At 40.7% G+C, this 24,835-nt stretch overlaps 1 protein-coding gene across 4 annotated transcripts in view; it reads right to left on the reverse strand.

The window, feature by feature from the left end:
- KIF4A (kinesin family member 4A) overlaps positions 1-24,835 on the reverse strand; it is a 117,302-nt gene that overhangs the window by 50,710 nt on the left and 41,757 nt on the right. For all 4 annotated transcript variants that reach the window (XM_037133110.2, XM_037133109.2, XM_037133108.2 and 1 more), the window contains 4 exons: positions 11,857-11,989; positions 10,116-10,174; positions 9,896-10,001; positions 226-282 (listed from right to left, as the gene is read on the reverse strand). In XM_037133110.2, the coding sequence (XP_036989005.1) occupies positions 226-282; positions 9,896-10,001; positions 10,116-10,174; positions 11,857-11,989 (355 nt within the window). The remainder of the gene's footprint in view (positions 1-225; positions 283-9,895; positions 10,002-10,115; positions 10,175-11,856; positions 11,990-24,835) is intronic.

Raw genomic sequence — 24,835 nt, forward strand, 5'->3', positions numbered from 1 at the left:
CATACCTGAGAGGTCCTGCCACCCATTAGCAGTTTACTGTTCAAGATGGAGCCTGTTCCTGTTAGGGATTTGACAAAGCTCAGATTTATATGCCAAGTTTCTGGATTGCCCAGGCATGCTACGGAGGATGGTGGCAATCGGGGGTTCTCACCCTCGGCCGAATGATAAATTAGAGGCAATGGCAGTTGAAGCTCCTGCTTCTACACAAAGGGGACGATTACTTACAGCTTCTGGTTCTGCTGCAGTATCAACGGCCACAGTCATGCAAGCCACCGTTTCATCCTGCAATGACAAATGATGTTTGAGTTTAGGCAAAGATTCTGAAGTGAAGTTTACTAGTGGGATTTTATACTGCTTCTTCAATCTTTGTCAAGTGTAGATAGAGACCATTGAAGGCGCTGAACCCTTTTTAGGTGCATAGACTCTAATGGCCACGCATTTGTTTCCCACCTCCCAAGAGTTTGTCTCCTTTATAGACAGATTGATTGTACAGTTTGCCAAAAATAGGGTCATGTGGCACCTTACATATAGGGTGGGGCGAAGCAGGTCTACAGTTATAAGTACATGAAACAAGAGTTCATTCTTGTATTATGCTTTATTAATTATCGTACTATTTTCCATATAAACAACTGTATGCCTTTTTTTCCCCACCCTGTATTTATTGTACCTCTTCGGTCTGGCCAGAAATCATTGGGCCAGCACGAGCACTTAACCATCCCAACAGGCCAACGTTTAAACGACTGTATAGATTCCATCCTTTCCTTTTATATTTTTACCACTAAGTTTACTTTTACAATATATAGGTCTAGACAGTCCTCATGGACACGCCATCTTAAGAATACACATACCAAGTAAAGGCAATGCAGCACAAAAGTGAACAGAATCAAGGCTTTCATTTTAAAAAATAATTTTATATATTTAGACTAAAGAGAGAGGGGAAGGGAGGAAGAAAGACAGGGAGAGAAACATCAGTGTATGAGAGAAACATTCATAGACCTCCTCTCGCACGCCCCCAACCAGGGACCTGACCACAACCCAGACATGTGCCCTGACTGGGAATTGAACTAGCAACCTTTCAGTTCACCAGGTAATGCCCAACCCACTGAGCCACACCAGTAAGGGAAAGGGTTATTTTTTATTTTTATTTTATAGTCAGTCTAGGTGGCAAGAGTCTACCCTCCAAGGAAATATGTGACATGGTAGATACCCCAGAAAAATGTGCCCATGAAGCCAGACAAATATACTGCAGCCACTGTTACTCTTATACCATAAGAATTGATCATATGCAGCTATTCCAGGTAGTGGAGGAAATGTAAAGACACTAATTCTCTCCCAGAGAAGGGCAAATTCCTGTTCTGAGCATTGAAATGCCACCTAGAAAAGAACTGTAAAACCACTTATTAGGATTAATTTGTTTATAGGCTATCACATGAGCAAGCTCAGATCTCCCGGGTGAAACTTAGGCTTTATTTGGCATTGCAACCTATGGATTGCCATTTCTGTTTAAATGATCCTGCAAAGCCCTGGGAATAAAGGATTATTTCCAGAAAGTCACATGATGAAGTAGGTCATAGGCGAAAGAGCTATTGGCTCAATAGCAAGGAAAGAATTTAGGGTTAGGGCATGCAGTTTCTGTACCAGCCTAGGGAAACATTACATGGTGTTGAAACTTTAATCTCAGTACCTTTAAGGTGAGGAGTGAAGAGGCCCTTAGTCAGTGCTGTTTATAAAGCATTTCCTTTATTCTACCCAGAAATTCTCAACTAGTGAGACTCAAAGAGAATTCAAAGGCAGTGCCAGTGTTTGCACATCCTTTCTCATCATGATTAGCAATACTGGTGATTCTTTAAGAGCAAGATATACTAAATCCTCCTTTAAAAAAAAGAGCACTTCAGTCTTGGCTGGTGTGGCTCAGTGGACTGAGCGCCAGCTTGTGAACCAAAGGGTCGCTGGTTTGATTCTCAGTCAGGGCACATGTCTGGGTTGCAGGCCCAGTGGGGGCTGTGTGAGAGGCAGACACACACTGATGTTTCTCTCCCTCTCGTTCTCCATCCCTTCCCCTGTCTAAAAATAAAGTCTTAAAAAGGAAAAAAAGAAAGAGCACTTCAATATATGCGTATTATAGGTTAATAATTACCTTTTCTTTCTCACATTTTAAGTTTCAGTAAAAGGACTAGTTACAGGCCTAGTCTAGATTAGTAGGGTCTACAACACTGGCTTTGAAGACTTTTTCTAGTACCTTCCACAGGGTGAGGATCGAAGAGGAAAGGTTAATCTTTAAAGATGTGTTCTTCCTGTGGGTTTACCTTTTGGCCCAGTGAATTTCACTGTGCTAAGGTCTGAGCATTGGGGACATATTCTACATGGACAGGGTAGGTTTCTGCCTTCATAATCCTAAATGTAAATAAATATATACCAACAGCCCTGGCCGGTGTGGCTCAGTGGACTGAGTGCCAGCCTGTGAACCCAGAGGTCACTGTTTTGATTCCCAGTCAGGGCACATGCCTGGGTTGCGGTCCCCAGTTGGGGGCATTCGAGAGACAACCGATTGATATTTCTCTCACACATCCATGTTTTTGTCTTTTTCCCTCCCTTCCTCTCTGTCTAAACGTAAATAAATAAAATATTAAAAAATATATAGATATATAAACAATAGAATTTATTTTGCTTGAACAGCCTCTTGCCTTCTTCTCCCTCATTCTAAAGCTACAACTGAGAACTTTTTTCTTTACATATTTTCTTTTTTTATTGTTGGTCTATTACAGTTGTCCCAATTTCCCCCTGTTGCTGTCCCTGGCCCTACAGCACCATGCCCTGTACGCACAGTCAGCCCCACCCTGTTGTCCGTTTCCATGGTAGAACTTTTCTCAAGGTAAAAAGACATGATTTACTAAAGGTGACGATCAGGGAAACAAGGCACAATGAGATAAATTAACCAGCAACACTGGCCCAAATGAAATCCGTGCTGGTAGGTTGTAAGCAATACCATTACTAGACATGCAAAATGTTTTTTTATGGAAATGGTCTTGAAGGAGGGAACCTAAAGAAATGCACAGATTTCTTCACAGGTAATTTCAACAAGAGTTTACTTGAATTATACTTTAAAGGAATAAATAGTATAGTTCAGCACTTAAAGCCCTAGGAAAAATGTCTGGGAACAATGGCTGCCTTCATAACAGAAAAGGGGGTATTTACCCATCACTTAAGATAAAAATAATTCTAATTCACAATGAAGGGCACAAGCACTTACATTTGAAACCTTTTGCTTTCACTATAGTGAGTCTTAATAAAAAGCCACAGGGTACACTGTTAAATAATTTTAAAAAATATGTAGTTGGGAGGGTCTCCAAACAATAGATGTGGAGAACTCTGATTCGAGAGTCCAGCAGGAGCCATGGGTAAAAGGACTTATTCTGCCTAACTGACAGCGGTTGGATGCCAGGGGCTTTATCAGCTTGTGGCAATCTTTAGCACCCTCCTCCTGCGTGTACCAAGTTAATTTTAGTGGCAGACACAGCGATTCTACAGAGTTCCTTGGAGCTAGCCGCCACTAGCAATTTCCTCTATAGGCATACCAGGCACCAGTCGTGTCTCTAGATCCTCACTGAGGCTATGCCTTCTCTTATTAACTTAGTCCCACAGGTTTCCCTTTCACCTTCCCCATGTGGCTCAAAGACCCAGAAATGAGGTGGCATGGCCATAAACAATGGTGCCCTGGACCACTCTTCTCTGATCTTATAAACTTTGGCTCCCATAGGGCTCTGCAGCCTTGGTTATTTTAATTCGGTGGCAACTCGCACAAGGTTTTCATATATTAGATGTTCCAGCTATATTTATGATGGGGGACCCAAAAATCCCGGAATTATTTTCTGGAGGGTGGGTCCCTTGCAGTACAGACTTCCCCCACCAGGTAGCATTCTAGGAACCCATCTGTATCAGTGTACCATATGGCATTGTTGGGAGAGGCTGCGTTCAGCTTCAGTGAATTTTTCTTAAGACTCCTTGAACTCCTTGAAGACTCCTTTTCTCAAGACTCCTTGAAAAATGCGTTCCTTGAACGCATTTGCCCATTTCATAATGGGTGATTTATGAGCACACCTGCCAACACCACACCAAGTGTTCAGTATTTTTTCATCAAAAATAGCACGATCCCTGTGTCCCACCCGCCCTATTTGCCATATCTCCCCCCAGCAACTTGTTTTTGTTACCCTGGATGAAAAAAAGTCCTCAAAGGGAAACATTTTGCTGATGTGTTAGATGTGAAACAAAAACCAGCAGACACACTAAAAGGCATCCAAATCCATGAGTTCAAAAACTGTTTTGAGCAGTCGAAAAAACCATCTCGGTAGGTGTATTACATCAAATGGACAGCACTTTGAAGATGACTGAAGTTTAAACATGCGAGAATACACATTTTTAATAAATAAATAACGTTTTTTTGAGGGCAGTCAACCCTCATAAGAGGAGTTATAGATGGTGAAGTTTCACCTTGTGATAGCCACCCTCTGGCTTTATATTTCAGCCACACAGAAGTTCTCACTGTGTTCCAAATGTTAATTCCTCATTGCTTTTGCATTTACCTTTTTCCTCCCTATACACTGCCCTTCCCCTCTGTTTGTGTGGCAAACCCTCATTCATTTTTAAGGACCCAGTTTCTTCTGTGCTGTCTTCCTGAATTCTCTAGGCAGTTAACCACCCCCATCTTCATTCCCCCAACACGCTTGGCTGATATTGCTAATGGAAGAGGATTGAAGCACACGACAGAGAGTCCCCAGTTTTCCTTGCCCCCTTTCCCTTTCCACTTGCTGGGTCACCTCTCACCTGTGAACCTTGCCCAACTGACAAACTACACGGCTTGCGAGAACAATCCTTGAAAATAATTGAACCATTATCAGCATGGGACTGCACTGATGTTCTTCATCAATAGCCATGAAAACTGAAACAGCCTCCACCCCAAAAGTTTCACAGCAATTAACAATACAAGCTGCTGTCTGAGCCCCACCCTGGGGAACTACCCGAGTCACACAAGGATTGGAGCATGGTAGGCGCTCCCTGGGTGTGTCCGCTGAATAATGCCTTTAAGCCTCAATTTTGGTTCCTTAAATTATTTTCCTTTGCTATTAATACAGTACTGAGCAAGAGTACACAGCTAGTGAGTGGCAGAATCGGCTTTCCAGCAGGGTCTGTCTGGCTCTGCAGCCCAGGTTCTCAATTACTGGGGCCTGTTGGTTGGATAAATGAACTGTCATCTCGAACTGCTCATGATCGTTTTGTAGAGTACTACTTATTCTGAAACGCTGCTTTCTAGTCCTGTGGGAGTTTAGTTATTTAATTTCCCAGAACTGGCCATCGTGAACCTTCTCCCCATCATACCATTTGATATTTTTTTCAATGGCTCTTTAGAGTGAAATACAGATGTGGATGATTTTGTAATATGCTTTTGAGAACTCTGGGAAATGCTGGGCAAGATCTGGGGTACAGAATCACTGTTCTGATGAAATTAAAACCTCTGCCCAAGAGCTAGGAATTATCACCAGGCATTTACATACATGTTACTGCTTCAGAAAGATAACTAAGAGGGTATAGATGGAACAAAGACAACCATAACCCCTTATTCAAACATGATCACTTAATACAATATTATTTCAATTTTTAAAAAGTATGTATACCTAAAAACTAAGAGAATGAGCACTAAAAATTTTTTTTAAGTTTTTAGGAAGGTGTTAGAATGGTAAAAATTTTTCTTCTGGAAAAAAACAGCAAATAACAACCTCTCTGTCCCCTCCAAACCCATCCATAACTACTATAATAGTTCTAAATGTAAAAAAATAGGGGGGGGGAACTTACAGCAGAACGATGATTGAAACTAATTTAATATTGGTTCTAAAAGAGCCCTGGCTGGTGTGGCTCAGTGGATTGAGTGCCAGCCTATGAACCCGAAAGGTCGCCAGTTTGATTCCCAGTCAGGGCACATGCTTGGGTTGTGGGTCAGGTCCCCAGTAGGGGGTGTGTGAAAGGCAACTGATTGACATTTCTCTCCCTCTCTTTCTCCCTCCTTTCCCCTCTCTCTAAACATAAATAAATAAAATCTTTAAGAAAAAGTGAAAGACCTATGGTATACCCTGGTTTTTCTAAGCTATTTATCAAGCCAGTTTATTTAAGATTGGGATGTGTTACAAGACCCCTTCCTAAGTTAGCCTACACCAAAAGGGCTGCAAATCAATGACTGCTGCTCACACTACCCAGGCAATTTTGCACTGCATATATACAGGCTGGGGCAAAAGTAGGTTCATAGTTGTTCAAATGCAGAACAACATACTAATTCAACTGTAAACATACTTTTGCCCCACCCTTTATGTTGCCGTTGCTGCTTGCAGCATTTGATTAGAATGCTAAAATATTAATGTGCCATTGCATATGTATCCTAAGGATGTTTCATTTCACAAATTCATATTTAGATCATATCCAATGACCATGACGTTTGTTCTCAAACAGCTCACAGTCTAGTTGTTTCAGCAGAACACACAGAGTTGAACATTTTCTTTATATGCATCAAGAGACACACAGGAGGGCTTCTGGTCAACACGGGGAAGTAGGTAAATGCAGTACTCGCATTCTCCCACAACCATGTCAAATTACAACTAAACTACAGAAGAACATTCACTGCAAACCACCTAAAGTCTAGCCGAACAGAAGTCCTATAACTAAGGATGTAAAGAAGCTACATGGAGACTGGCAGGAAGGGCAGATGCAGAATGGGCTGGTCCCACAGCCACGCGTGGTGGTTAAAAATCTGGAGAGAGATCTTGGCTGCAGAGGTCCCCAAGGAGTGAGGGGTCCCAGCCCCACACCAGGCCCTCCAGCTCGGGGTTCCCGTGCCAGGAAGAGAAGTCCCCATAATTTCTGGCTGTGAAAACCAGTGTGAATTGTGTGAAAACCAGAGTGACTTAGGAGCTCCTAGAATCCCAGGCAGTTCCTCTAAAAGGGCCCATTAACAAATGTACTCAGACTCAGTCTCTCTGAGCTCCAGTGCTAGAGCAGCAGCTTGAAAGGCTCTAGGAACTGAACAATTCAGTGAGGGCTGGAGGGCCAGGTTTCTCCCAGACAGAAGTGCTGGCAGAGGCCATCATTCCCTTCTTGAGCCCTCCCCTCACAGAGCTGGTGGGCGGGCGCCATATCTGCGTCTTCATCCACCTGGCTCACACTGCTCACTCTGCTCTGGTGATTCACTGACGCTCCAGCCCACACAACTTGCAGGCTCTCCTAGGACACTTCCAGTGACTGTTCATACAAACGGCCAATCTTGGCTCATGTTGTGGACTTTCCTAAAATCTCTTAAAAAATCACAAACCCCAAACAAGGAGTATCTGGCCTTGGTGTGCCCTGTACCTCTTGATCAGCCTCATGCCTAGCAGGAGCGGCAGATAGCCTCAGTTCACAGCTTGGCCTCTCCTGGGCACATCCCAGCCCAGCACAAGTAGAAGCCACCTGCAGATTGCTCTGTAGCTCATGCTAGGTGGCCCTAGACAGGACATAGGTGACAGCTAATCTTGGCCGGTATGTCCCAGGAGGCCTCAGAGCCAGTGTACCTAGTGGACAGCTTCAGACCATGCTGCAGCTCCACCCAAACACGTCCATGAGTGACATGCTCTAGGGGTGGACTCCTTGGGGACCAGAACCCTGCTGAAGTGAGTCCTGCTGCATGGGGTCTGCCCCTGCATGGCAGCTCCTCTCCTGTAGTCTCAGCCAGTCCTTGCAGCCAAATGGCTTGGGGGTAAATCCCTCCCATTGATCTACCAACAGCAACCAAGGCCTAGCTACATGAAGATGAAGAGTGCACCTCCAGTGTCCAGCTTGGGTGAGAGGGGAGGCTGTGCCCACTGGACCCTGTAGGACACCTACTACATATGGCCACTCTACCAAGACTGGGAGACATAGGAGATCTACTTAATTACATAGAAGCAAATACAGAAGGCTGCTGAAGAAACATGCCCCAAATGAAGGAACAGAACAAAACTCCAGAAAAAGAACTAAACAAAATGGAGATAAACAACCTGCCAGACACAGAGTTCAAAATATTGGTTATAGGGATGGGCAATGAATTTAGGGGAAGAGTAGAGGGACTTAATGAAGACTTCAACAAAGAGATAGGGAACATAAAACAGAGATAGAAAACATTGAAAAAAAAGTCAGAAATGAAAAATACACTAACTGACATGAATAATTTACAGGGAATCAACAATAGAGTAGATGATTCCCTGTAAAGGGATCAAAGCAGAGAATCAAATCAGAGATTTGGAAGATAAGGAAGCAGAAAACACCCAATCAGAAGAGCAAAAAGAAAAAAGAACCCCAAAATAAGGAAGATAATTTAAGGAGCCTTTGGAACAACTTCAAGTGTACATACATTCACATCATTGGGGTGCCGGAAAGAGAAGAGAAGGAATTAAAAACCTATGTGAGCCCTGACTGGGTGGCTCAGTTAGTTGGAGCATTGTCTCATGCACCAAAAGATTGCAAGTTCAATCCCCAGTCAGGGCACATACCTAGGTTGCAGGTTCGTTACCTTGCACATACACCCTGGGTATCACGATACCCTGATACCCAGTTGGGGCATGTATAGGAGGCACTTGATCAATGTTTCTCTTTCGTGTCAATGGTTTTCTCTTTCTCTCTCTCTCATTCTCTCCCTGCCTTCCCCTCTCTTTAAAAATCAATAAAAATATATACTCATGTGAGGATTTTTATAAAAAGGACATAGGGTGGCTGAACAAGACCCTTACATATGCTGTCTACAAGAGACTCATTTCAGATCAAAAGATGCATAGAGACTGAAGGTAAAAGAATAGAAAAATATATTTCATGGAAATTGAAAAAAAACAACTAGGGAAACAATACTTATATCAGACAAAATAGACTTTAAAACAAAGACACAATGAAGGACCCAGCAATTCTACTTCTGTGTATTTCTCCAAAGACATCAAAACACTAAATCAAAAAGATACACGCACTCATATGTTCATTGCAGCATTATTACAATAGCCATGATATGGACGCAAGCTAAGTGTTCATCAAGAGATGAATGGATGAAGAAGTGATGCCTATATACAAAGGAATATGATTCAGCCATAAAAAAAAAGAAATCTTGCTATCTGCCGTAACACGGATGGACCTAGAGGGTATGATGCTGAGTGAAATAAGTCAGACAGAGAAAGAAAAAAAAAAACAAATGATTTTACATGTGAAATCTAAAAAACCCCAAAATAAACAAAGAAGCTGAACATAAAGGGACTCACAGATTGAGAACATTTTGATGGTTGCCAGACGGAAGGGGGTTTGGGAGGATGGGTGAAATGGTGAAGGGATTAAGAAGTACAAATCGGTAGTTACAGAATAGTCATGGGGATGTAAAGTACAACATAGCGAATATAGTCAATAATACTATCATAACTATATATGGTGTCAGATGGGTACTAAATTTATTGGGCTAAGGATTTTATAAGTTCTATGAATGTCTAATCACTGAGTGGTACACCTGAAACCAATATCATATTACATGTCAACTGTAATTGAAAAATAAAAATTATTTTATTTTTTTTATTTTTATTTTTTTTAAAGATTTTATTTATTTATCTTTGGAGGGGAAGGGAAGGAGAGAGGGAGAGAAACACCAATGTATGGTTGCCTTTCTTGCATCCACCGCTGGGAACTGGCCCGCAGGGAACTGGCCTGCAACCCCAGTATGTGCCCTGACTGGGAATCGAACCGCGATTGTCTGGTTCGCAGGCCCGCGCTCAATCCACTGAGCTACACCAGCCAGGGCAAAATTATTTTAAAAAGAGAAAGAAACAAATGAAAGTAATGTGTCTATTTGCATCATCCCAACTTGGCTTACCGACATTTGGGTAATCAGTTGCTGCAGGTTGCGAATTATCTCTACGTTTTCTTTTAATTCCTGGTCTTCCAAAGTCTCCACTAGCTTTTGAAGATCCACTTTACAGCTGAAAATTCAAGCACAGGAATGCAAGAGTCAATCACACTGCAAAAGCCAGAGCGTCTATGATTAGATCTCAAGGTGGTAGAGGTCAATAGCAAATATCTGGTAGGAAACTTACGCTTCATGCTGCCTGAGCTCTTCTAGCTTGGCGTTCATTTTTTCATTCGCTTGTTCTGTCTGCAACAAAGACCCAGGAGATGATCAGTGTCGGTGCCTGACAGCCTCACCTAATTATGCCTTCTCTCCTACTTCTGTGGATTCAAACCCAGGTAGTGAGGCTGCCTCTTTTGCTGTAATAGAGGACTTGGTGGACTTTGGTTATTTAGTGAGAAATGTTTTTTAACGGTCATGGAAATTAGCCCTTTAGTCAACATGAACTACTAAAAATAGCATTTGAGCAGCTGGGTCTTATGCTTGCCATGACGCTCAGACTATGGGGTGGAGTGTGAAGCCTCAATTGCAAAGAGAACTTTGCAACTGGGGGAGAAAGCAGTATTCCTGGCATGCTACCCCCTGCTGTTTGCAGAAACCCACTTCCTTTAAACTGCCTCCTACACGATGTTGTTGCCTAGTCCCAGCAGAAGGGCATTTAAAACATAAAAGGGCCTCACAGTGCATATGAGCAGAGTTTTTTTCAAGTCCCATTAACTGAGATGGTAGGCTAGTTTTAGCAAAAGAAAGTAAGAAAGAGGGTGAAGCACAAGACTGATGGCAGAGAAAAATGGCAGAGATAGCTCTGTGTTTGGGAAGGGTGATTGATAGCTTGTTTGGTTTCCATCACGGTGTCTGTAACATGCTAGATGCTGCAACAGCTTTGGGGAGAACAGTTTATATAGGAGAAAAATATATGCTTGTTATGAAGTTCTGATAGGACATCAACAATAAGCCCAGAGGCCAGCCACTGTAATAACCTTATAAAGGTCAAACAGGTATGTGGCTAGAATAACAAGTACTGTCTGTTACATCTGCCATGCTCACATACATGTGAGACACATCTTCTAGAATTACTCCAAAGGCATACAATGCAGCATGGAGACAAAAACCTGTATATGAAAATCCCCTAGATCCCACATCAACCCTTCTGCTAATAATGGCTGAGACAATAGAGGGGGTATTTGGCCCCCTTTGAAGAAATCATTAAACAGCTCACCCTTCCTTGACAAGACAGCACACTGATGCATTGACAGTTTATAAATTACAGATGTTCAATTACATTTTGGTGGACACTCATTTTTGCTTCTAGCAATAGTTGTGCTATGACAGCCTGAGTTGTACTCAGACTAGCAGAAACAACCATTAAGACAGAGTCAGCCCGTGCTGATCCAGGAGGTTCCCATCAGAAAGGTACTTGGATACCGACCCTGTGCCATTAGTTACCCAATGATCCACTGCTGGGAAATTAACCAGATGTAAAAGGAATGGGAATGAATTTCCCAGCTTTTCTATCTTGCCATGATAACAGGCTGGGATATGACATGTGATAATATTAGTGGAAGGGAGATAGAGAGGAACTAACATCTTATTGGAGAAACACTTACACTTGGTATTATGGTAAAGATTAGGCAGGACTTAAGGTGACAGAGGGACCTGGTATTTTAGAACAAATCTATTTTAAAATGGGATTCAGGTAGATTCTTTGTGGTGGGTGTACAGGTGTTCACTGTACAATTCTTTTAACTTTTCTGCATGCTTGAACATAAGTCCATGTATTTACCTCAGAGGGCCTCCCTGGAGAATGTGGTAACACTATCCATTTCTTTCCACATAACTTGTCTCTCTCATGAGAAGCATGTGAAATATCTCAGAAACAAAAGCTAGTAAATGTCCAGATTGCTAGGAGTTTAGTCTTGGGGCCTCACCAAAATGATCCTCTCCAACATCTGGGCCGTCTGGCCAGCTGCCTCGCTCAGACCACGACTTAATTTTTCATTCTCCTCTACCAGAGACTGATTCTTCTCCATCAAAGATTGCAGATTCTCTGATGGTTCCACACTAAAATGAGAAAAGTAACATATTAGAAAAATACATGATTGATAACACCTATATCAAAGGTGGATAGAAATATATCCCATAGGCCTTGTGGGTGGGGGATTGGTTTAAAATCACCCTCAAAAGTCTGGAAAAGGTGTGTCTATTCCAATCTATTCTCTCAGTCAGGTAGTATATTGTATGAATAAGATATATATTTCCTGAAATACCTTTTTATTTTTTAAATTTTATTTATTTTTATTGAATTTATCAGGGTGACATTGGTTCACAAACTTATATAGGTTTCAGAGGTATGCTTCTCTAACACATTATCTGTGTATTGTATTGTGTTAACCACCCCAAGTCAAGTCTCCTTCCACCACCAGTCATCCCCCTTTATCCTCTTCTACCTCCCTTCACCCCCTTTCCCTCTGGTCATCACCATACTCTTGTCTGTGTGTATGAGGTTTTTTTCCCTAAGTTCCTTCACCTTTTTCCAGTCCGCCAAATCCCCTCCCCTCTGACATCTGCCAGCCTATTTTCTCTATCTATGAGTCTCTATCAATTTTATTTGTTAGTTTATTGGCTCATTAGACTCCACATGTAAGTGAAACCATGAGTTGGAGGATGGTAATGATTCAGAGCTAGATATGGTTGCAACAGGAATGACTACTCTCTACCCTAGGCTCTTGGTTTAGGATCTTCCTATCTGTGCCACATAGATAAGAAGCAAAGGCTCAGTGTGGCTAAGACACCTGTGCTCTACTTCCCACTCTCAGCCTCTCATTAAAGATTAGGGAAGTAGGGAAGGGAAGGGTACAGCAGGGGTAGGGTCTAATTTTAACCTCATACACATAGTAAGTCAATGACCTATTTAGCGTCCAGTTTAGGGGAATAGCATTTAAGGACTCCGAAAGTTGAAATGATGACCAGTGGCCACTAAGAGTACATTTCACAATTCTCCATAAATAAGTGCTCCCTTCTAAGTGCTTGTCTTGCCTAAAACTGATGACCTGCAGCCTTCTGTTCATTTGTCTATCAATTTTAAATTGCTTAGAGTGGTTGGAGGCGACAGTAATTTCCATTTCAAATAGGAGTGAAAGGGAGGGACAGAAATAGTTTGAAGGGTACATATAAATAAGAACCTTTGGAATTTATGTAGATTACTTGATATCAGTCCCAGACTAATGAAGCAGATGAAAAAGAAGTACAGTTTCGGTTTTTGTTTTTGTAATCCACTGGGATTAGCTGTTCAAAAGACTGAAAAATAGGACTGGTGAGAAAAGATCAGAAGAACTACGAAGACTGGATCTTAAGGAGACTGAAGGGAAAATTAATAGTTGTCAAGGCTATAATAAAGAGAAAAATAGGACGGGGTACAGCTGTCCTCAATCTCAATGAAGGCTAGAAATGGATTTCAGGAGTAAATGCCCTCTCACCCAGGTTAAACCCTCCATGAATTCTTTTGAAAGATCTTTATCACAAAGTTAATAGCAAGGCCACACTGTAAGGTCTCCTATCACACTGCTGAGAATTTACTAAGACTCTTATGAGGAAATGTTAAATTAAAACAGGGGTTATGAAAATAAACTATCAGTAAATTTGGTGCTATTTCAGATTGCTCTGATATTTCATTGTTTCCTTACTGTTATTAAAGTGAAAACTTCCAATATTCTTCAACGTTGACAAACTCCAAAATAATGAGACTTTTTTTATTAAAGTATAGTTGGCATAAAATATTAGATTAATTTCAGGTGTGTACATTTGATCTGATATTTATGTAGCTCATGAAGTAATCATGACATTAAGTTGAGGTAGTGACCATCTGTTATTATACAGTTATTATGATATTACTGGCTGTGTTCACTATGCTGTACATTATAACCCTGTGACTTATTTATAAGTGGAAATTTGCACCTTCTTAATCCCCTCCACCCTTTTTGCCCATCCCCTCCAAAGTAACAAGACTTTAATTCCATACTTTTTTTCCCTTAAAACTTCCAAGGTTGCTCTAAACAGCAGAAAGGATAATGGAAAACTAGTGTTTCCTCCTTCACATGCTATTTAATTGCCAATGCTAGGAATTCAAGGAGTTAAGCATGTGTAAATGGACAAACACTTGCAGGAAATCAATACAAAAGCTTTAATGATACACATTCAAAAAGAAAACAATATAATCTGAGGACAAAAAGCCAAAAATAAGCCCCATGGATATAAACTGTACATTTTGTTAAAAGCCGCGTGAAATGTCTCTGAAAATATAAGTATACATTTTTTAAAAGATTTTATTTATTTATTTTTGGAGACAGAGGAAGGGAGGGAGGAAGAGAGGGAGAGAAACATTCATGTGTGAGAGAAACACCGATTGGTTGTCTCTCATACACTCCCAACTGGGGACCTGGCCCACCACTCAGGCATGTGCCCTGACTGGGAATTGAACCAGTCACCTTTTAGTTCTCAGGCCTGTGCTCAGTCCACTGAGCCACACCAGCCAGGACTAAGTATACACTTTAGAAAAAAGAAGTAGCACCTTTATTCTCTGTGAAACATTGAACAATTGAGTTCAAGTGTTTGGTTCATCAACTGTTTCTTAGAATCTATTACTTTTGTAGGTGAAAAATATACCCTATAGTATATTCTAGGTAGTTGGAAGTTTGGAAGGGTTTTCATTAGTCTTGTGTTACATGAAATAGGTCTGTGGGAAACTGAAAGGAAAGGAAGATGGCCCAATTACTTCTAAACCAGGAATAGTGGAATAGGTCTTTAAGCGACCCCAGCTTTCCTCAGTTTCTTTATCCAAGATTTAAAAAAAATTCCAAGGATACCAAGATTAAATTACCAAAACGGGGACAATTACAAAGACGAAGGTGGTCATCTATGGGTGATGACATTATGGCAATTTTAAGATTTTTTTTATACTTTTCTAAATGTAGCACTTCTATAATCAGAAAAAAATGACTGAGTACTGAGAATAAGGATATTAAAAGAAAATGGGCTCAAACCATATATGAAATTCCAAATGAAAAATGAAAAGTAAAAAATAAAACCAACAAAAGGACTAGAAGAAAACACTGGCAAAATCCTCTTTAACCTTGTAGGAAAGGTTTTCTAACAAGGAATAAAAAAACCAGAAGCATGAGGAAAATGCAAACAGTAGTCACTTTGGAAAACAGTTTGGCAGTTTCTTAAAAAGTTAAATGTATGATCCAGCAATTTCACTTCTAGGTACCTACCTAATAAAAAACATATACCCCCACAAAAACTTGCTGATGAATATTCATAGTAGCATTATTCATAATAGCCAGAAAGGTGAAACAGCCAAAAAGTCTATCTACTGGTGACTGGATAGACACCATACGATGCTAACAGACAATGGTGTACTATTCAACAAGGAAAAGTGCTCACACAGGCTACAGCATGGATGACCCTTGAAAACATTACAGGTGACAGAAGCCAGACAAAAGTCCACATACTATGAGTCCATGTATATGATATGCCCACAATAGGCAAATCTATAGAGACCAAAAGCAGATTAGTGGCTGCTGCCTGGGGCTGAGAGCGGGAACAGAGCTGACTGCAAATGGAGAAGAGGAGGTGGAGGAAGGTGGAGGAAGGTGGAGGAAGGTGGAAGAGGGTATGGGGGGATAAATGGTGATGGACAGAGGCTTGACTTGGGGTGGTGATCACACAGTACAGTGTACAGGGTCATTTGGGGGCAAGATAAATGTTCTAAAATTGGATTGTGGTGATAGTTGTACAACACTGTGCATTTACTAAAAATCAGTGAATTATACACTTAAAATGAGTGAATTTTAAGGTCTGCAAATTATCTCAACAAAGTAGCTAGAAAAATCCAGAGTCAGTAAAAAATGATTGATATACTTCTTAGTACACAAAATTTAAAAATTTTTGCATGACAAATGCCATAAACAAAGTAAAAGAGGACACGCATGAAGGAAATACTTGTAATACACTACAGACAAAGGACTAATATCACTAATACTAGAAAAAAAGGGTTAGCCTTCTCTGACTGGCTTATTTCACTTAGCATAATTCTCTCCAGGTTCATTCATGCTATTGCAAAAGGTAAGAATTTCTTTCTTTTACAGCTGAGTAGTATTCCACTGTGTAAATGTACCACAGTATACCATATGATCTCATTCACTTGTGGAATCTAATGAACAAACTAAACTAACATGCAACATAGAGACTGACTGAGATAAAGAGCAGGCTGACAGCTATGGAGGGGTGGGGTTTGGGTTTGGGTTGTGTTGAGGGGAGGAACTGAGCAAAAAAGAAAAACAGAAAAAGTCATGGACACTGACAACAATGTGGTGACTGCCAGGGAAGGTGGAGAGAGGTGGAGGAGGGTATGGGGGGATAAATGGCGATGGATGGAGATTTGACTTGGGGCAGTGAACACACAGTACAGTGTGCAGATGATGTGTTGTGGAATTGTGCACCTGAAACCTGTATGACTTTTGTTAAACAGTGTCACCCCAATAAATTCAATATAAAAAAAAGGGTTAGCAAGGATGCAGAGAAATGGGAATGCTTGTGCACTGCTGGTAGAAATGTAAAATGGTGCAACCACTATGGAAAACAGTATGATGGTTTAATTTTAAAAAATTTAACAGGAGAATTCTACAAAGCATTTAAGGAAGAGCTAACCCCTATTCTTCACAGACTATTCCAAAAAATCCAAAAGGATGGAAAACTCCCAAACTCCTTTTATGAAGCCAGCATCATCCTAATTCCAAAACCAGATAGAGATACAACAAAGAAAGAAAACTTCAGGCCAATATTGCTGATGAACATAGATGCTAAAATCCTCAACAAAACATTGGCAAATCACATCCAACAATATATCCAAAAGATTATACACCATGACCAAGTGGGATTCATCCCAGGGATGCAAGGATAGTTCAATATTCGCAAATCAGTAAATGTAATTCATCACATAAACAAAAGCAAAGACAAAAACCACATGATCATAACAATAGACACGGAAAAAGCTTTCGATAAGGTACAACACCCATTTATGATAAAGACACTCAGCAAAGTGGGAATAGAGGGAGCATTCCTCAATATAATAAAGGGCATATATGCGAGACCTACAGCCAATATCATACTCAATGGGCAAAAACTAAAAGCTTTTCCACTAAGATCAGGAACAAGACAAGGATGTCCACTTTCACCACTTCTATTCAATATAGTGTTGGAAGTTTTGGCCACAGCAATCAGGCAAGAAAAGGAAATAAAAGGCATCCAAATAGGAAAGGAGGAAACAAAACTGTCACTGTTTGCAGATGACATGATAGTGTACATGGAAAATCCTATAGACTCTACCCAAAAACTGCTCGAACTAATTAATGAATTTGGCAAAACAGCAGGATACAAAGTCAATATCCAGAAATCAAAGGCATTTTTGTATACTAACAATGAATCAGCAGAAGCAGAAATCAAGAAAAAATTCCCATTCAATATAGCAAAAAGAAAAATAAAATATCTGGGAATAAACCTAACCAAGGAGGTAAAAGACCTGTATGTAGAAAACTATACAGCATTGAAGAAAGAAATCAGGGAAGACACAAACAAATGGAAACATATACCATGTTCATGGATTGGAACAATTAACATCATCAAAATGTCCATACTACCCAAAGCAATATATACATTCAATGCAATACCTATTAAAGTACCAATGGCATATTTCACAGACATAGAACAAACACTTCAAAAATTTATATGGAACCATAAACGACCCCGAATAGCAGCTGGACTTTTGAGAAAGAAGAACAAAGTAGGGGGATCACAATACCTGATACCAAACTGTATTACAAGACCACTGTAATCAAAACAGCCTGGTAGTGGCATAAAAACAGGCACATAGACCAATGGAACAGAACAGAGAGCCCAGAAATCAACCCAACTCTCTACAGTCAATTAATATTCGACAAAGGGGGCAGTAACATAAAATGGAGTAAAGATAGCCTCTTCAACAAATGGTGCTGGGAGAACTGGACAGCAACGTGCAAAAAAAATGAAACTTGAGCACCAACTTACACCATACACCAAAATAAATTCAAGGTGGATAAAAGACTTAAATATAAGCCGTGACACCATTAAAGTCCTAGAGGAGAACATTGGCAAGAAAATCTCAGATATTCCATGCAGCAACATTTTTACTGATATGTCCCCTAGAGCAAGGAATATAAAGGAAAGAATAAACAAATGGGATCTCATCAAAATAAAAAGCTTCTGCAGGGCTAAAGAAAACAGTATTAAGATAAGGAGAAAACCAACTGTTTGGGAAAACATATTTGCCAATGATACCTCAGGCAAAGTTTTAATCTCCAAAATATACAAAGAACTCACACGACTCCACTCTAAGAAGAAAAGCAACCCAATTAAAAAATGGGCAAAGGACTTGAACAGGCACTTCTCCAAGGAGGACATACAGAAGATCCAGAAACACATGAAAAGATGCTCAATATCGCTAGCCATCAGAGAGATGCAAATTAAAACCACAATGAGATACCACTTTATACCAGTCAGAATGGCCATCATAAACAAAGCAACAAACAAGTGTTGGAGAGGTTGTGGGGAAAAGGGGACCCTAGTTCACTGTTGGTGGGATTGCAGACTGGTACAACCACTATGGAAAACAGTATGGAATTTTCTCAGAAAACTAAAAATGAATATGCCTTTTGACCCAGCAGTTCCACTCTTAGGAGTATATCCTAAGAACCCTGAAACACCAATCCAAAATAACCTATGCACCCCAATGTTCATAGCAGCACAATTTACAAATGCCAAGAGTTGGAAGCAACCTAGGTGCCCATCGGTAAACGAATGGATCCAAAAACTATGGTACATTCACACAATGGAATTCTATGCAGCAGCAAGAAAGAAGGAGCTACTACCCTTTGCAACAACATGGATGGAACTGGAAAGCATTATGCTGAGTGAAATAGGCCAGGTGTTGAAAGACAAATACCATATGATCTCACCTTTAACAGGAAGCTAAACAACAAAACAAACAAGCAAGCAGAATAAAAACAAAGACACTGAAATAGAGAACAAGGGGGCAGTGACCAGAGGGGAGAGGGAAGGGAATTTAAGGGGGAAAAAGGGGAGGGATTTGGAGGAACAAGAATGAAGGACACAGGGATGAGGACTGGGGGTGGGGAGGAAATGGGAGGGAGGTGGGGAGCACGGGGTGGGGGGGCTGGGATGGGAGAAATAGACAAAAAACTGTACTTGAAAAATAACTAAATAAAATTTTTAAAAATTTTAAAAAGAATTACTACTATGATCCAGTTATTCCACTTTGAGGTGCATATCCAAAGGAATCAAAAGCAGGATCTTAAACAGATACCTGCACACCTGTGTTCACAGCATTATTCACAATCACCAAAGGGTGGAAAAGCAACCCGTGTCCATTCATGACTGAATGGGCACACAACAAATGGTACATACAGCGTGGGGCAAAGGAAGAATTACAGTTGTGAGTATGTTAAACATAGGGTTTATTCTTGGATTATTATTTATTAATTATTACATTATTCTCCATACAAATAACTCTAAACCTACTTTTGCCCAACTCTGTGTATTTAATGAAATAAGCCAGTCACAAAAAGACAAATATACTGTGGGATTCCACTTATATGAGGTATCTAAAGTACTTAAATCCACAGGAACAGAAAGTAGTGTGGTGGTTACCAGGGGCTGAGGAGAGGGGCACAAGGAGCGTTGCTGTTTAATGGGTACATGATTTCAGTTTCAGAAGATGAAAAAGTGCTAGAGATCTGTTTTACAACAAGGTAAATATACTTAGTGCTACCCAACTGTGTACTTAAGAATGGTTAAGATAGTAAATTTTATGTTATATGTTCTTTATCACAATTTTTTTTTTAAAAAGAAAAAACCCACAAGAGAACTAGAAGAAAATATAGGCAAGGTCTACGTGCATACAGGTGAAGGTAAAGAGCATTCTAGAAATAAAAGCAGCCTTGGCTGGGTAGCTCAGTTGATTAGAGCATCGTCCTGATATGCCAAGGTTGTGGGATCAATCCCTGGTCCGGACACATACAAGAATCAATCAATGAATGCATAAATTAAGTAGAACAACAGGTCAATGTTTTTTTTTTCTCTCTCTCCCTCACTGCTGTCCTCTCTCTCTCTCTCAACTCAATAAATTAAAAATAAAAGCAATGTCAGAAAAGTGTAAAAGAACACATGGAGTGGGGTAGAGAGTTAATATTTAATGGGTATGGGGTTTCAGCTTCGCCAGAAGCAAAAGTTCTGAAGATTCACTGCACAACAATGTGAACATACTTAACACTACTGAACTGTATACTTAAAAATGGTTAAGATGGTAAATTTCAGGTCATTTCTTACACATTATTTTTTAAAGGGAAAAAATATATATATATATATTCAGAGAAGTGTCATGTCCTCTTTGCCCCTGCTACCCTGTTCTCATAGCACACTTATTTCCACCCCCTTTCCACCACTATTCTCCCTTCTCCTGCATTAACCAATTTCTTTAGTTTCTGGTTTAGCCTTCCTACATTTTTTGTACAAATAAGCAGATATCTGTGTATTCATATCCCCTTCTCTGTCAAACAGATGGTACTATGCTATAGATACTCTTTGTGGCTTTGCTTTTCTCAGTATTTCCTGGGAATCATGTCTTATCAGGTCATAGAAAGCTTCCTCATTCTTTCTATTACAGCTGCATGGCCTCTTACTGTGTACACGTGTCATAGATTCAACCTCTCTCCTATCTATGGGCATTTAGATTGTTTGCAATATTTTGCAATTATAAACATGCTGCAGCAAGTAACCTTGTGTCTCTGTATTTTTGTGTTGGTAGTGATTTATCTTCAGGGTACATCTCTAGAAAAGGAATTGCTGGGACAAAAGGTAAGTGCATGTCTGGTTTTGTCAGATATTAACATGTTCCCCTCCAGAAGGGCCACACCTATTTGCATTCCCAACAGCAGTATATGAGAGTATTTGTTTCCCCCCCAGTCTTGCCAATGGAATGTGTTGTCATATTTTTATCATTTTTTTAACCAATTGGATAGGTGAGAAATATTATCTCAGTGTTTTTTAAAACTTTTATTTATTTATTTTCAGAGAGAGAGGAGGGGAAGGCAAGACAGAGGGAAATATTCATGTGTGCTTGCCTTTTGTGCGTCCCCTACTGGGGACCTGGCCTGCAACCCAGGCATGTGCCCTGACTGGGAATCGAACTGGCGACCCTTTGGTTCACAGGCTGGCACTCAATCCACTGAGCTACACCGGCCAGGGCTCAGTGTTGTTTTAATTTGTAGTTCTTTAATTATGAGTGGGTTTGAGCATTTTTTCACATTTCAGAGCTACTTTGATCTCTCTTTCTGGTGAACTGTCTGTCCATGTGTCCCATTTCCAATGTTTTTTTTAGATCTCTTGGCCCTTTAAAAAAAATTGTGGAACTTCTGGCCAAGATGGAGGCGTAGGTGGAAACACTGTTTTCTCGCACAACCAAAATTAAGGACAACAAAGATTTAGAAACAAAAACACAACCAGAACAGACAAAAATTGAACTGTACGAATGTCTGACAACCATTCAACCGGACCAGTAAGAGGGGGCGAAGTGGGCAGCCTGCTGAGAGGGAGCAGGGCAGGAAAAGGTGGTGGCTGCCAGACCCAGGAGTGCAGGCGGCCAGGGCTAGCAGACCCTGGGCATGGGGAGGAAACGAGCAGAGCACACAAGGCGGCTGGCTGACCATGGTCACACATTCGCACACCGATAAACTAGGCAAAACAGGCGGCAAGACAGATAGCGCAACCCAGAGCCCCAGTGCCAGGAAATAAAGCCTAAAAGCATCTATTGAAAAGGTGCTGCGTGAGACTCCCACCCTCACAGGAGAGTTTGTTGGAGAGACCCACAGGGTCCTAGAACATACACAAGCCCACCCACCCGGGAATCAGCACCAGAAGGGCCCAATTTACTTGTGGGAAGCGGCAGAGGGGACTGAAATCTGAGAGAGAGCAGAGCAAGAGCCATTGTTCCCTCTATGACCCCGCCCCCACATACAGTGTCACAACCCAGCAACTGGGTTGCCCCACCCTGGTGAACACCTAAGGCTCTGCCCCTCACACAACAGGCATGAACAGACCAAAAAATTATGGCTCAAATGGAAGAATAGATCAAAGCCCCAGAGCCACTACTTTTAAGTGACCAAGAGATAACCAACCTACCAGATGCACAGTTCAAAACACTGGTGATCAGGATGCTCACAGAATTGGTTGATTTTGGTCGCAAATCAGATAAAAAAATGAAGGCTACACTAAGTGAAATGAAGGAAAATGCACAGGAAACCAATAGTGATGGAAAGAAAAGTGGGACTCAAATCAAGGGAGTGATCAAGGGAGTGGACCAGAAGGAAGAAAGAAACATTCAACCAGAATAGAGTGAAGAAACAAGAATTCAAAAAACTGAGGAGAGGCTTAGGAACCTCCAGGACATCTTTAAACATTCCAGCATTGAAATTATAGGGGTACCACAAGGGGAAGAGGAACAGCAACAAGTGGAAAACTTATTTGAACAAATAAGAAAGGAGAACTTCCCCAATCTGGCAAAGGAAATAGACTTCCAGGAAGTCCAGGAAGCTCAGAGAGTCCCAAAGAACTTGGACCCAAGGAAGAACACACCAAGGCACATCATAATTGCATTACCCAAGATTAAAATGAAGGGGAAAATTCTAGAAGCAGCAAGAGATAAGGGGACAGCCATCTACAAAGGAGTTCCCATCAGACTGTCAGTGGATTTCTCAAAAGAGACCTTCCAGGCAAGAAGGGGCTGGAAAGAAGTATTCCAAGTCATGAAATCCAAAGACCTACATCCAAGATTGCTCTATCCAGCAAAGCTTTCATTTAGAATGGAAGGGCAGATAAAGTGCTTCTCAGGTAAGGTCAAATTCAAGGAGTTCATCGTCACCAAGCCCTTATTACATGAAATGTGAAAGGGACTTACCTAAGAAAAAGAAGATAAAAAATATGAACAGTGAAAGGATAGCAAACTCACAGTTATTAACAACCACACCTAAAATAAAAGCAAACTAATCAGATACCTAAAACAGGGGTGGAGCCACAGAAATGGAGATCACATGGAGGGTTAGCAACAGGGGAGTGGGAGGAGGAGAAGTGGGGAGAAGTTACAGAGAATAAATAGCATAGATGGTGGGGAGACAATAGACAGGGGGAGGGCAAGAGTAGTGTGGGAAATATAGAAGCTAAATGGACATGAACTAAAGGGGGGGAATGTGGGTGGGAGGGGGTGTGCAGGGTGGAGGGGAATGAAGGGGGAAAATGGGACAATTGTAATGGCATAATGAATAAAATATACTTAAAAATTGTGGTAAAGTATAGAAAACATAAAATTTACCACTTTAACCATATTTAAGTATATGATTCAAAATATATACTCGAAACTTATGTAATCTTACAGACCAATGTCACTCCAATAAATTTTAAAAAGTAAAGTGGATTTGAGGGGGGAAATATTCACAATATTCAGCAACTATTACCACCATCTATTCCTGAAACATTTTTATCTTGCAAAACTCAAAGTCTGTACCCACTTATCAAAAACTGTCCATTCCCCCTCTCCCCAGCCCCTGGCAAACATCATTCTCCTTTTATTTGATTACTCAAGAGTACCTCATAGCAGAGGAAATCATACAATATTTGTCTTTTTTGACTACTGTGTTTCAATGAGCATAATGTTCTCAAGCTCCATTCACGTGATAGCACGTGTTCGAATTTCCTTTCTTTATAAAGATAAATGTTTCATGGTATGTGTATACCACATCTTGTTTATCTATTCACCTGTCGATGGACATTATGTCGCTTGCACCTCTTGGCCACTGTGAATAATGCTTCTGTGAACACGGGAGTGCAGATATCTTTGAGACCCTGCTTTCCATTCTTTTAGATATGGACCCAGAAGTGGGACTGCTGGATCCCACAGCTGTTCCATTTTTAATGTTTTGGGAAGTTCCGCACAGTCTTCCGCAGCAGTTACACCATTTTACAATCCCTCCGACAGTGTACAAAGGTTCTCATTTCTCCACATCCTCCTCGCATCCTTGACAACATTTGTTATTTCCTGGTTTTTTAAAAATAGTACTCATCCTAACTTGTGTGCAATGACCTTATCATGGTTCTGATTTGCATTTCTCTGCTCTGAGTAATCTTTTTTTAATAACTGACTTAGGTCATCATAATGTTTCACGCAGCCTTCACATATCGAAAATATAAATAATTTAAACCAACTGAGATGTAGAGGGGACCCAAAATGGAGCACGAGCAGTGACTGTGGGAAACAGGACTTTGCCCGGTCACTCTAAGCCTGAAGACAAAAAGAAGTGCACAGAAATGCTGTAGTCTCGCTCATACCCATGTTTCTCACAGGTGTATGGCCTAATTAATTCTGAAATGACTATGTGTATACAGGACCTGAACAAGTAAGTAGATTGCAGATAACGACAGGTGGTTTCTCTCGATTGGCAAAAGAAGTTTATAAATAAGGAGAGGAAGGCTAAAATGAATCCTGTAGTGTTGAATTGGAGTCAGAGGTATCAGTATAAAATCATGGTTTTCAATATATGAGGTGGGGCAAAAGTAGGTTGATGGTTGTTTCTATGGAAAATAATGTGATAATAAAAAATAATAAAAGAATAAACTGTGTTGTGAGTACTCACAACTGTAAACCTATTTTGCCCCATCCTGTATATAAACAGGTAGATATAAAAATATAGATATGAGTATTATGTGTGGGTTGCTATACATATAGGTATTTCCTAGCACTACTTA

Source organism: Artibeus jamaicensis, unplaced genomic scaffold (assembly GCF_021234435.1).
Source record: "Artibeus jamaicensis isolate MK-2021 breed Jamaican fruit bat unplaced genomic scaffold, CSHL_Jam_final scaffold_2375, whole genome shotgun sequence".
Taxonomy (NCBI): domain Eukaryota; kingdom Metazoa; phylum Chordata; class Mammalia; order Chiroptera; family Phyllostomidae; genus Artibeus; species Artibeus jamaicensis.